We start from the raw sequence: 14,410 nt of genomic DNA, 5'->3' as shown, positions 1-14,410 counted from the left end.
ATTTATAAAATATATATAATTTTTAAATTGACAAACGTAAATTTTCGTCTATTAGACTAAAATATTTTTTTATAACAAAAATTTATTTTAATAATATATTATTATTTTAATCAATTAAATAATTATTATTTAATATATATTATAATAATTATTGAAAAATATTTTGGTTAAATAAACTATAATAATGTATATTTTAATCTTAGAGAATAATATATGAGTACAAAGTATACATGGTATCTCATATAAACAAAAAAGAAGAGAGTACCATTTAAATATTTCATACAAAAATTTTAATTTATTTCTTAATTTTAATGACATAGACTAAATAAACAAGAAAACATACATAGATATAAAATGATATGACAAATAGAATAATGCAAAATGGGTGAAAATAGTAAATGTTTTAATTCTACAATTGAAAGTAATAGATTATGATTCTCTAAAATAAAAAAAAATTGTAAAATAATAAAATGAATAGTTAATCACTCTTAAATTAAAATAATATAGTATATTTTATAAAAATTATAAAATTAATGGTAATTAATATCTTATTTTATCAATTTTTTCATTTTAAAAAATTTAAATTTCATAAGTAATATGTAAGGTACTTTTATGAGAGTAGGAGAGATGTTTTATATTGAGTGGTTGATGAAAAATTTTAGGATAAAATTAAAGGTTTAAACACACTCCTAATAATTTCCGTTGCTCCATAAGCTTTAATTTAGCGTGCGGTCTCCATCAATGGATCTAGAATTTGGTCAAGTGAAGAAAATTGACGAAAAAAATTTCTTTTATTTATTATGAAAATGTACAAATCAAATTAAATTAATTCAATGTGTTTGACATATTTGTAGATTTAAGTGAATTATACGTACACGAAAATTGTTGTATCTTGTTGTAAACAAAAATATTACTTCACAATGTTTCGAATACTTTAATAAGAAGAAATGTACTTTTTAATTAAATTCTATAATAATTAATTAAATTACCAAAAAAAAATATGCAATTCCTTTTATTAAAACATTAGAATAAATTATTATTTTTATTTTAAAAAATCACAATACTAACATAAAATTACTCAAAATAAAATTAATAAACTGATTTATATCTATAAAAGATGAATTTTATTACGGCCCAGCCCAAACGACATGCTGGCTGACCCGACCCATAGGCCACCCGACGCGAACGGGCGGGCATGATATACCCTGCAACCGACCCGGACACGCGTCTTTTACAGTTCGCTGCTACAGTTGTATTGGGAAGCTTCGAGGAAGGTGGGTTTACCCTCGTGGGACCCACTTTTGACAGGGTATATATGCGGAGGGTCCTACCCTTCCTCTAAGGTACGTCACCCTACTCCAAACTCTCACTTCAACTATACACTCTATTGACTTGGGCGTCGGAGTGTCATTGCAGGTGACACCCCCCTCAACCCATCAAGAGTTCGGCAGACCGACAGCCAGTGCAAACCGCTCCCAGAATTCAGACCGAGGCGGAGACCCATCTTCACACCAACCTAATCCGAACCGTCCGGTAACCCGACGTATCGAACATTGGCACCGTCTGTGGAAACTCCCCCCAACATGGATTTTGTTTTGGTTTCTGGCGTGGCCGACGGCGGGGCCGGGACCCGCGGGGAGGGGGTAGACCCCCGAGGCAGCGGGGTAGCCGCCGGAGCCCCCGTTCACGAAGGCAGCGACAACGCCAGGATAATACAAGAGCTGTGCCACAAGGTGCATAACTTGGAGCGAGAAGTAGCCAACCGTGAAAGTCGTCAGCCCACTCCTAGCCAGGAGCTTTCCCGATCCACTCAAAGGGGAGAAAGGGGTCTCTGGAGGAGTCGCTCCAAGTGCACCTCGAGCCCCCGGACAGAATCAGAAAGCCAGGAGAGCAGAGAGGTGTGATAAACCTCTATTTCATGGTTTATCTTGTGCTCAATTGAGTGGTTTTTATCAACTCTTTACCCACTTATTCATACTATTTGCATGGGTTTACATTCTCCTTCCTGATTTTGTGCTATGATTGAAAACATGCTTCTTTGACCTTATATTTGCTAATATTAATCCTCTCTTATTACCATTAGATGCCTTGATATGTGTGTTAAGTGATTTCAGAGATTACAGGACACGAATGGCTCAGAGGATGGAAAGGAAGCATGCAAAAGTGGAAGCAATACAAGAAGTTGGAGAAATAGCTAAGCTGTCCAGCCTGACCTCTTCACACTCAAACGACTATAACTTTAGCTACAGAAGTCCAAACGACGCGGTTTCAGTTGCGTTGGAAAGCTAACGTACGGGGCTTCGATTTGATATATAATATGCCATAGTTGCCCTGACGCTAGGCGACGCGAACGCGTGATCCATGCGGATGCGTCGCATCTGCGAACTTCAATCCGCGCGGCCGCATGGACGACGCCTCCGTGTCACTTGTCCGCGACCTGAACGTACCAGAATACGCAGGGGGCAATTTCTGGGCTATTTCTGACCCAGTTTGCGGCCCAGAAAACACAGATTAGAGGCTATAAAGTGGGGGAATGCATCCATTCATAGAGAGGCTCTCATAATTCACTTCTCATGATTTAGATTAGTTTTGAGAGAGGTTCTCTCCTCTCTCTCTTAGGATTTAGGACTTCTCTTAGTTTTTAGGAGTAACTCTCAATCCCAGGTTCTTTATTTTTATATAATTTATGAACTCTTCCATGTTACATATAATTTTCTTAATTAATGTTATTTGAGGTATTTCAATTCATGATTGCTTTCTTTTATTTACATGATTACTGCTTCCCATCTAAAGACATTTTTATTCCAGTAGATTTACTTTTTCCCTTTTGGTTTTGGTTAAGAAATCAGTAACTCAGGAATTATCCAACTTAACAGCATAATTGTTAATTGTTATCTTGCCAATTGAATTGATCTTCAATAATCCCAATCTTTTCTTAGGAATTAACTAGGATTCAAAGATCTAACTAATTAGTCACTTGACTTTTCCTTGTTATAGCAAATGTTAACTAAGTGGAATTAAGATTCAACTTTCATTGTTGTTGATAAGGATAACTAAAATTGGACTTTCAATTTCTCTTACCTTACCAAGAGTCTATTTTATTATTATTATTTTATTTTACTTGTCATATAACATATTCCCACCTTACTTCCTAAACCCCAAATTTATAAACTCATAACCAATAATAAGAACATACCTCCCTGCAATTCCTTGAGAAGACGACCCGAGGTTTGAATACTCGGTTATCAATTTCAAAGGGGTTTGTTACTTGTGACAACCAAAACTTTTGTAAGAAAGGTTGATTGCTTGGTTTAGTAACTATACTTACAACGAGAGTTTGCTATAACCTCTAAACCATCAATCTTCAGTTCTTCAAGGTGCCAAGGAGAAGGCGAGACCCGCTGGTCTACAACCGATCGCCAACGAGAGACACCAAAGAAGAAGACTGGGAAAGCGATAAAGGACGGCAAAGAAGAGGCCGGCCACATCAAGTTCACCGCCGAGAAAGGACGAGGAGAGGCCGGCCTAACAGAGAACCCGGTAGGGAAAGGCAACCGGTGGTCATGGGGGCAACCCCTTTCCACCACTCGATCCTTGGAGTGCGACTACCAAAGCACTTTAACAAGCCGACAGATATGAGGTACGACGGTACCCAAGATCCCCAAGAATATCTAACGGCCTTCGAGGCCAGAATGAACCTGGAAGGGGTAGGCGACGAAGTAAGATGCCGGGCTTTCCCGGTAACCTTAGCCGGGCCGGCGATTCGTTGGTTTAATGCCCTCCCCCAGGGCTCCATAACCACGTTTACCGACATCAGTCGTTCTTTCTTGGCCCAATTCACCACGCGCATCGCCAAAGCGAAACACCCGATTAACCTGCTAGGGGTGACGCAGCGAAACGGCGAGCCGACCAGAAAAATACTTGGACAAATTCAACGATGAGTGCCTCGAGATAGACGGCTTAACTGACTCGGTGGCAAGCTTATGCTTGACCAACGGTTTGCTAAATGAGGATTTCCAAAAACACCTCACCACCAAGCCTATCTGGACAATGCAGGAAATCCAGAACATAGCCAGGGAATACATTAATGATGAAGAGGTAAGTCAGGTCATAGCAGCCAATAAATGGCAGTCCGCGTACCCTAGTACCCGCCCATCCGGTGACGGTGAGAGGTCCAAGGAACACTCCAGAGACGGAGGAACGCCCAAGACTTTCAAACCCTTTCCCCGTGTTAGGAAGTTCACCAACTACACCCCCTTAGCGGCTCCAATTGTCGAGGTTTATCAGCAAATTGCTGACAAGGGCATCTTGTCGAAGCCCCGACAACTCAGGGATAGGACGGGAGAAAACAAGAACCTCTATTGTGATTATCACAAGGGATATGGCTACAAAATCCAAGACTGTTTTGACCTGAAGGACGCTCTGGAGCAGGCCATTCGAGAAGGGAAGCTGGCCGAGTTCGCCCACCTAATAAGGGAACCTAGGAGGAGGGACCAGTCAACCGAGGACAAAAGCCATGCCGTAAAGCAGAGACGAAAACCCGAGGAGGACACGGAGCATGCCCTCACCGTGGTGAATGTGGTGATAGACTGATAGGAAGGGATGTCCCTCCCAGGTCAAAGTCGGCCAGTAAGAAGGACACCAAGGTTCTAGCTATGTCCTCTGGCCTTGTACCGACCTCTCGCAGGTTGCCCTCGATGTCTTTTGTCCCCGAGGATCAGTGGTTCGATGAGGTTGCGGAGAGTCCGCCGATGGTGATCACGGCCAGGGTAGGCACCGGCCTAGTAAAGCGGATCTTGGTGGACACAGGAGCTGATTCTAATATCATGTTTCGCAATGTTTTTGACGCCCTGGGCCTACGAGACACCGACCTCAGAGGTAACCAGCACGGCGTGGTAGGCCTATGTGATAACTTCATCAAGCCAGATGGCGTAATTTCCCTCCCGGTCTCCATAGGCAGAGGCAGGGGGAAGAGGTCGCTAATGGCGGAGTTCGTGGTCTTAAGAGACTCGACGGCCTACAACCTCATCTTGGGGAGGAAGACCATTAACGAATTTGGGGCGGTGATTTCTACCAAGCTATTGCTAATGAAGTTCGTAGCTGATGACGGGTCAGTTGGGACCATCAGGGGAGACCTAGAGACAACAGTCGCATGCGACAACGCCAGCCTCTCCCTGAGAAAGAAATCTAAAGAAGCATCCGGTGTATTTCTCGCTGACCTAGACGACAGGGTTGATGACAAACCCAGGCCGGAACCAGAGGGAGATCTTGAAAAGTTCAAGGTCGGCGATTCAGACGAGAAGTTTACCTTTGTAAACAGGAATCTACCCTGTGACCTAAAAGAACCCCTCATAGAGATGATCAGAGCCAATGGCGACTTGTTTGCCCAGACGCTGGCCGACATGCTGGGTATAGACCCCCAGTTCATGTCACACCAGCTGGCCGTGAGACCGGAGGCAAAGCCAATGGCCCAAAGGAGGAGAAAAATGTCCCAAGAAAGGGCAGAAGAGGTGGCCAAGCAGACGACCAGCCTACTAGAAGCGGGTTTCATTCGGGAACTCGATTACTCGACTTGGCTTGCAACGTGGTTCTGGTTAAAAAACCTAGCGGAAAATGGAGAATGTGCGTGGATTACTCCGACTTTAACAAAGCATGTCCCAAAGATTCCTTCCCTCTGCCGAATATCGATGCGCTTGTCGACGCAACGGCAGGCTACCGATATCTGAGCTTCATGGATGCCTATTCCGGGTATAATCAGATACCGATGAACCCGCCAGACGAAGAGAAAACGGCATTCATAACGCCGGGAGGGACATATTGCTACAAAGTCATGCCGTTCGGACTGAAGAACGCGGGAGCCACATACCAAAGGCTGATGAACAAGGTCTTCAGGGACCTCATCGGCAAGACGGTAGAGATATACGTAGACGACATCTTGGTCAAGACCGCCAGGCCTGAGGCCCTCTTAAGTGACCTGGAAAGCGTCTTCGCGTCTATTCGTCAGCACGTAATGATGCTCAATCCGCTGAAGTGTGCCTTCGCCGTCGAAGCCGGTAAGTTCTTGGGGTTTATGATAACCCAACGAGGGGTGGATGCCAACCCGGAAAATGCGATGCAATCCTTCAGATGAAGAGCCCGGGAAGTGTGAAAGATGTCCAAAGGTTGGCGGGCAGACTCACAGTACTATCCCGTTTTCTCGGCGCGTCGACGGCCAAGGCTCTACCTTTCTTTAACCTAATGAAGAAGGGAATCGCATTCGAGTGGACCCCGGCATGTGAGGAAGCTTTCAAGCAATTCAAACAAATAGTCTCGGCAACGCCTGTTCTCGCAAGACCTAAGAAGGGAGAAACGCTATACTTGTACTTGTCAGTGACCGACGAGGCCCTGGCAGCGGTCTTAGTGCGAGAAGAGGGGAAGACCCAGCAACCGATATATTTTGTGAGTAAGTCACTACAAGGGGCAGAGCTAAGGTATAGCAAGTTGGAGAAAGTGGCATATGCACTCCTGACATCGTCGCCCAGGCTGCGGCAGTACTTCCAAGGACACCGAGTAATCGTCAGGACGGATTAGGCAATTCGACAAGTACTATAGAAGCCCGACTTGGCAGGTAGAATGATGAATTGGGTTGTCGAACTCTCCCAATATGACTTACAGTATGAACCCAGGCATGCAATCGAGGCTCAAGTCATGGCTGATTTCTTGGTAGAAGTAACAGGGGACCTGGACGAGGCGCCGAGTACACGGTGGAAGCTCCACGTTGACGGAGCATCTAACCAATCGTTCGGAGGAGCAGGAATCATCCTGGAAAACCCAACTGGAGTTATATACGAGCAATCAATCAAATTCGACTTTCCGGTGTCAAACAACCAAGCGGAATATGAGGCCATGCTGGGCGGCCTAGCTCTAGCAAGGGAAGTCGGAGCCACAAGACTGGAAGTGTGTAGTGACTCGCAGGTCGTTACTTCTCAGATCAATGGGACATACCAGGCCAAAGATTCAATGTTATAGAAGTACCTGGAGAAAGTCAAGGAATTGAGCAAGCAGTTTGAGGAGGTCACGATCCAACACGTCCCGAGAGAAAGGAACACACGGCAGACCTCCTGGTCCAAGCTAGCAAGCACAAAACCAGGGACTGGCAACCGGTCCCTCATTCAAGGCTTGATGAAAGAACCAGCAGTGGTGCTACAGCTAACCCAGTCACAGCCTTGTTGGATGGACCCGATCACCGAATTTCTGGAAAAGGCCAAGCTCCCCAGCGACGAGCAGGCGGCCAAAACAGTAAGACGAGAGGCAGCCAAGTATGCAATCATACATGGCCAGTTGTTTAAGAAAGAACTTAGCCAACCACTGCAGAAATGCCTGCACCCCGACCAAACGGAGTACGTTCTCCGAGAAGTCCATGAAGGATGTTGCAGTCACCACATCGGAGGGAAGGCCCTAGCTAGGAAGCTCATCAAAGCCAGATACTACTGGCCCTCCCTGATGGCGGACTCTAAGGAGTTCGTGAGAAGGTGCAAGAGATGCCAGGAAAACTCCAACTTCCACAAAGCACCAGCAATCGAGCTTCACTTTCTCATGACTTTCCCACCTTTCTCGCAATGGGGAATTGACCTATTAGGACCCTTCCCGGTTGGACCGGGACAAGTCAAGTACCTAATAGTGGCAATTGACTACTATACGAAGTGGATAGAGGCAGAGCCGTTGGCCATCATATCCACAATGAATTGTCAAAAGTTCGTATGGAGACAGACAATAGCAAGATTCGGCATCCCAGAAGCCGTCATCTTAGACAACGGGATGTAGTTCGCCGATAAAAAAATTTGGAGAATTCCTTGCCGGTTTGGGGATAAAACAAGAGTTTTCGTCAGTAGAGCACCCCCAGACCAATGGACAAGTGGAGGCCGCAAACAAGAACTCGACCAGAGGAAAGGAGCATGGGCGGATGAACTGGCCTCGGACCTCTGGTCTTACCGCACAACCCAACAATCGGCCACCCGGAAAATGCCTTTCTGACTCACCTACGGGGTATACGCAATAATACTCGTGGAAATCGGCGAGCCGAGCCTGCGACTACTCTTGGGATGAATCGAGGAGGCAGTTGAAAAGGACTTGGTGGATGAGGCCAGGGAGATGACCCACTTATTAGAGACAGCGCTAAAGCAAAGAATGGCCTTACGCTACAACGCCAAGGTACTCAAGAGAAAGTTCGAGCGAGATGACCTGGTCCTAAGGCACAATGATATTGGAGCCCCGCACCCGGGGAAGGAAAGCTGACGGCCAACTGAGAAGGCCCTTACAGGGTGAAAGAAGTGATCGGCAACGGCGCCTACAAGTTGGAACGACTAGATGGCAAGGAGGTCCCGAGAACGTGGAACTCGAGTAACCTGAGAAGATTCTACTCATAGAGTAGACCCGCTGATTTAGTAAGAACGCCTTACGACGAATTACTTGTCATCTTTTATCATATCTCAGTTAAGCTTGTTACCATTACTACTCGTCATCTTTTGTTATTATTTTGCTTTTCGTGTTGCTAAGTAAGGCGCCGTAACGATTAAACAGACTCGGGGCTGATCACCCCAAGGACCACAAAAACAAACGCTATAACGCGGCTACTAAAACGGTAAAAGCCTTGTCCCGGCTTTGCCAATTACCAACTAAACAACAAGGCATTCGCGAACAAACGAGTTAATACCAACAAACGGTAAAGAAAACAAGAAATAGTAAACGCCGACAAAACGGCAAACAAACATTGTCATCAAAGGCAGAAAATACGCAAGTCTAAAAAGGTCGCAAGGAAGGATTACAAGTTACAAAATATACATTACAGATATACAAGTCACTTCTTTGGGATATCAACAATTTTGCCATCCTTGATGGTCTTAAAGACGCCAACGGCAGAGGTGTCAAAGTCGGGAGCCAGGAGCTTTACTTGTGCCTTCAGAGCCTCTTCAGTCATCAAGATAGCGTTCTTCCCCTGCTTAACGGTGTCTTTATACTTCTTCTTGAATTTAGCAGCTTCATCCTTAGCAATCGTGACTGAAGAGAGGGCCTCATCACGCTCTTTCCCTACCGCGACCACCCGACCTTGAGCGGCGTTAAGCTGACTTTCCAAAGTGAGCTCTCGCTCGGTAAGTCGTCCCACGGTCTCGTCGGCAGTCTTTACCTTTTCTTCAGCATTCTTGATTTCCTCATCTGCGGCCTTAGCCTTCTCCTCGGCCACCTTGGCCCTCTCCTCGGCAGCAACCAATTGCTCCCAAAGTAGTTTCACTTCATCCCTATACTTCGAGTTGGCCTTAATTGAGGACTCGAGCTTAGTCTCCAAATATCGTGCTCCCACCAGAGCGGATTTAGCCTTCCTCGCTATCGCGGCACCTATGAGCAAGCAGCGATACATCCATCTCGCCTGCGAAGCAAGGTCCCCTCCGTAGAAGAAATCCTCCATGCCAGGAAGTAACTGGGAGTCAATAAAGTTTCCGGCATCAAAGTTTTTCTCCATAACGGTAAGAACCCCCTCTGGGATGGAAGATGGTCTCTTTTGCCTTGGCTCCTCGATTATCTCAAATTCGGGGCTAGAAGATGATTTCCTTTTCTTGGGATTGTTGCCTTCCTCCTCAGCCCCGTCAGGTCGCGAACCCGAGCCATCCCCCGCCTCCAGCCGAGGACCCGTAGTGGCATTGACCTCGGGTCCCTCCCCCTGAGCGGACTGGGACTGGGCCTCCGGCTCATTGACGTCATTACTCGGGGTCCCCTGATCAGGAGTAGCGGAATCATCATCACTACCAGCCAAGAAGGTGTTGTATAAACTCTCAAGGCCTGTTACTTTGGCAGACATTCCCACTGCAGCAAAATAGTAAAACCCGTTAGTCGTGAAATCGGCGTAGTAAATCGAAGCGACAATAGCGCAAGAAACGCAAGTTAAAGCTACTCATAAATATAATTTCTAGCGACTTCCTGATCACCGATAAGGAGGTGGGAGTTCACATGGTTTTTTCCAAAAAATCCAACAACATGTCGGTAATCTTTTTGTCCACAGGAGACATCCTTTGTAGGTTACCTAAATAAAGGCATTGGACCCCCCTCCCCGAAACTCCAATATGTCAGGATGAGGCGCTGCCCTTCCAATGACAACCAGAAGGGATGGCGACCTTTGGCAGGGCGCACCTTGAAGTACTTGTCCTTGAACCCGTGGTAGGAGTCCTCAAACAAGCCAAAAATCCTCCGATCCTGGACAGACCAGAAGGACATAAACCCTTTTCTTGCTTTCCCTTCTTTGGAAGGATTTGTAAGGGTAAAGAGGTAAAGAAACACGTTAACGGACACCGGCAGCTCTAAATATTCACACACCATCTAGAAACAGCGGATAGAGGCCCAACTGTTTGGATGCAACTGCGACGGCGCCACGGAACACCGGTTAAGGAGCGCCATTTGGAAAGAAGAGAAAGGAAGGCGAACCCCCAATTGGGTGAACATTGCCTTGTAGAACCAGATCCAGTCGGCAATTCGGGGGGAGTGGGGGTTGAGTTCGTATATCCGTTCATGAGGGGCGGGGACGAAAACATCGTAATTACATTCCTCGTCAGTCCCGCCGCACAAATACTCGGCTTGACGGAACTCGGTCAGCTCCTACTCACCCATTTAGTTTGGGGAATCCTTCACGTCGGAAGTCACCCAGGCATACCGGTCGTAAGCCGCGCTTGAGGCGGAAGCTCGTGTAACATGACGTGGGGCCATACCTACAGTGGAGGCACCACCCAAGTTAGTCTACAAGGTCGGGAGTTCGGAAAAATCCAGAAACTACATTTCGCCTATCTCAAATAACTACAACCAAGCATGGCCGGAGTAAATCCTAAGTAAAGCCTAAAAACTAGTACACTAGAATGGTAACCCCCCCTAATACACCTACCTAACACTAATGTCCTCCAGCACGCCAGTTAAATCAGAGGAATGGCATGGGTACAGGGGGATAGGCAATGAAATTAAAACAAGCATGGAGAAGGAATGAATGCTTACCAGGATAATTGTAGCTATCTGAAAGGAAGCACAAAGATGCAGGAATCGCAGTGGAAAAATTCCAGAGGAAAGAAATAGAAGCAGGAGGAACTAGACGCTGAAGAGGAAATGAGACATGAGGCTGGGGAGGGAGTTAGGAAACTAACTCAAAAAGCGCGAAAGGCAAGGGCAAAACAGTCTTTGCTCGCAGGATTTTGAAATAACCCATTATGAGCATTAAATGCTTAACGCGAAGAACGAGCCGGCAAAAGGTTATCCCCAGCAACGAACAGACACGCGCGCAAGAGGCACGTCCTCTCCACGAGTGGCCGACCAGACGACAACGCATAAGAGAATGTAACGCGTCACCAACGGCACTCACGGCCATTGCTGGCGCGTTGGGGGCACTGTTACGGCCCAGCCCAAACGACATGCTAGCCAACCCGACCCATAGGCCACCCTATGCGAACTCTTTTAAAATGCAAAATCTTATTCATGTCCATGAACTTACAAATAACTTGTTAAGTATACACATGTTTATGTGTGATAATCGCGTCTGGGTTGAATTTCATGCTGACAGATGTCTTGTTAAATGTCAGGATACCAAAAAGACTCTTCTCTAAAGGTCAGTTAAACATGGACTGTATTCCTTTGGCCCCAACAATAAAAGTAAAGATTCTCCAACTGGACTGACCTCCTCAGTCAAGAATGGAACCAATTACAAGCTTTGGCATTTAACACTTGGGCACCCGTCCTCAGAAATCTTCTTTAGAGTCTTGAAGTCTTGCAATATTCCTTTTCATGTTTCCAATTCAGTTTGTCTCTTGTTGTTTAGGAAAGTCTTAACAACTTCCTTTCTCTAGTTCTTTCACAACATATAATAGTCCATTAGAGCTGGTATATACTGATATCTGGGGTCCCTCCCCAATTGCAGCAATAAATGGGGCTCATTATTACTTGCATTTTATTGATGCTTGCACTAAATTTACATAGATTTATCTCTTGCACCACAAGTCCTAAGTACAAACAATATTTTTGCAGTTTAAAAAAATGGTATAGCTATAATTAGGGATGAAAATTAAGATGCTACAGTTTGATAATGCTAAGAAATATACTATGATAACCAATTTTCTAAGCAATGAAAGCACTAAACACAGGTTCTCATGTCCCTATGTCCATCAACAAAATGATACAGCCGAACGAAAGCATTGGCATATAACTATAACGGGACTAACACTGTTAGGAGAGGCTGGTCTTCTTATGAAATACTGGGGTGATGCATTTGTGATTGCCACTCAACTGATTAACTTGTTGTCGACACCAACTCTCAACTTTAGCTCCCCAACTCAAAAACTGTTTAGCAAATATCAGAAAATGGATATGCTGAAGGTGTTTGGATGTTTGTATTTTTCACACACAACCCTACAACAAATATGAGTTGCAGTATCGATCAGAACCATGTGTCTACCTTGGACCCTCCCCACATCATAAAGGTTTTAAGCTTGCTCAACTCAGGCAAAATTGTTGTAACCAGGAATGTTATTTTTTATGAGAGCACATTTCTCTTTAAGGAAGGCAAGTTTGGCTTTGTCATAGCTGGATCCCAAGATCCCTCCGCATTACTAGCATCTCAACTTTCAATGCCAACTATCCCATTAATTCCAAAACCACCCTAACCTCAAAACCTCACACTCACCAATCACAACAACAACTTCCCCTATAAGAACCTATTCAATTCATCACCCAGCCATCCTCTACTAATAGCACTCCTGAAAATCACCAGGCCCCTATCGAACCTCATTTCATATAGCCCCATATCCCTCACAATAACCACCAAATGACAACTAGGGCCAAGAATGGCATTAGAAAGCCAAAACTCTTTTCAGCAGAAACAAAACCATTAAAACCCAAATCAGCAAAAGAATCTTTGATCATCCCTCATTGGAAGCAAGCCATGGATAAAGAATATATTGCACTAATGGGAAATCACACATGGAAAATTGTTGAATTACCACCAAACAGAACTACTATAGGAAATAAGAAGGTTTTTCAAGTCAAATATCATCCTGACGGCTCTATCAACAAGGACAAAGCTCGCTTAATTGCACAAGATTTTCACCAATGACCTGGTTTTGATTATAAAGAAACCTTCAGCTTAGTGTTAAGGCCAGCCATAATCAGAATTCTCCTCACTCTTGTCCTCTCCAAGGGATTGCCAATCAAGCAACTTGACGTGAACAACATTTTTCTTAACAGTGACCACAAAGAAAAAGTATGCATGAGACAATCTGGTTTTGAAACTAATAGCAACACCAGCATGGTTTGCAAACTAACTAGTCCTCCATATGGCCTTAAATAGGCCCCAAGGACTTGGTTCATGAATCTCACTAGCACTCTAGCAAAAATGGGATTTGCAGCAACTAAATCTGATGTATCTCTACTCTATAGATCAAATGTCTCTGCCACAGTGTTTCTACTTATCTATGTTGATGACATCATTGTGACTGGTACCTCAGCAGATGCTATCTCTGAGGTTGTGAAAATTTTGAATGATAACTTTGCTCTCAAGGACTTGGGTGGCTTGCATTTTTTTTTAGGAATTTAAGTAATGATTTGTTACTCACTCATACCAAATATATCATGGATTTACTGAAGAAAGCAGGCATTGACAATTGCAAATCCCGACCCACACCAATGACTTCCAACCTAAAGTTACCTGCTAATGAAGGTGAGCTCTTTGCGAATCCCAGGCTCTATCGCTCTATTGTTGGAAGTCTGCAGTACCTGACTATGACTCGACCTGAGTTGGCTTATTTAGTGAACAAGGTATGCCAATTTATACAAGCCCCACGAGAGCATCACTGGCAAGCTGTCAATCGAATTCTTCGTTACCTTCAGGGGAGCAGCACCCTTGGCTTACATCTCCAGAAATCATCCAATTTAAAGATAACCGGATATAGTGATTCTGATTGGGCATCTGACCCCGATGATAGGAAGTCCACTGCTGATTTCTGTGTCTACATGGTTCCTAACCTCATCTCCTAGTCCTAAAAAAAATAGACACCTGTCTCTAGATCGAGTATAGAAGCTGAATACAGAGAGGTTTGCAACCTTGCAACGGAGTTTCTTGTTATCAAACAACTGTTACTTGAGCTTCACATCATTTTGACAGTGCCTATGATGTATTGTGATAATCAAGGGGTTGTCCTCATGTCTGCCAATCCAGTTCAACATTCTAGGTCCAAGCACTATGAGACTGATCTACATTTTCTTTGAGACCACATTGGTAAGGGAGGTTACACATCAGTCATATTCCAGGTGATGTTCAACTAGCTAATATAATAACCAAAGCCATTTTTTCATAAAATTTTTCGCATTTAGAGACAAACTTAGGCTGAGAAGACACCACATCCTGAGTTTG

The 14,410-nt window shown here is 44.6% G+C and overlaps 2 protein-coding genes across 2 annotated transcripts; both read left to right on the top strand.

Annotated features, from left to right (window-relative positions):
- The first annotated feature begins 4,697 nt into the window (after positions 1-4,697).
- On the top strand, positions 4,698-5,726 carry LOC140177454 (uncharacterized). The gene has a single exon (XM_072210563.1). The coding sequence runs from the start codon at positions 4,698-4,700 to the stop codon at positions 5,724-5,726; it is 1,029 nt and encodes a 342-aa protein (XP_072066664.1).
- Positions 5,727-13,393: 7,667 nt separating this feature from the next.
- Positions 13,394-14,034, top strand: LOC112732733 (uncharacterized mitochondrial protein AtMg00810-like). Its single transcript, XM_025781493.1, has 2 exons — positions 13,394-13,522; positions 13,645-14,034. The coding sequence occupies exons 1-2, from the start codon at positions 13,394-13,396 to the stop codon at positions 14,032-14,034; spliced, it is 519 nt and encodes a 172-aa protein (XP_025637278.1).
- The last annotated feature ends 376 nt before the right edge of the window (positions 14,035-14,410 follow it).

This window comes from Arachis hypogaea, chromosome 13 (genome assembly GCF_003086295.3).
Source record: "Arachis hypogaea cultivar Tifrunner chromosome 13, arahy.Tifrunner.gnm2.J5K5, whole genome shotgun sequence".
Classification (NCBI taxonomy): Eukaryota; Viridiplantae; Streptophyta; class Magnoliopsida; order Fabales; family Fabaceae; genus Arachis; species Arachis hypogaea.
This window is presented reverse-complemented; position numbering and strand designations above follow the sequence as displayed.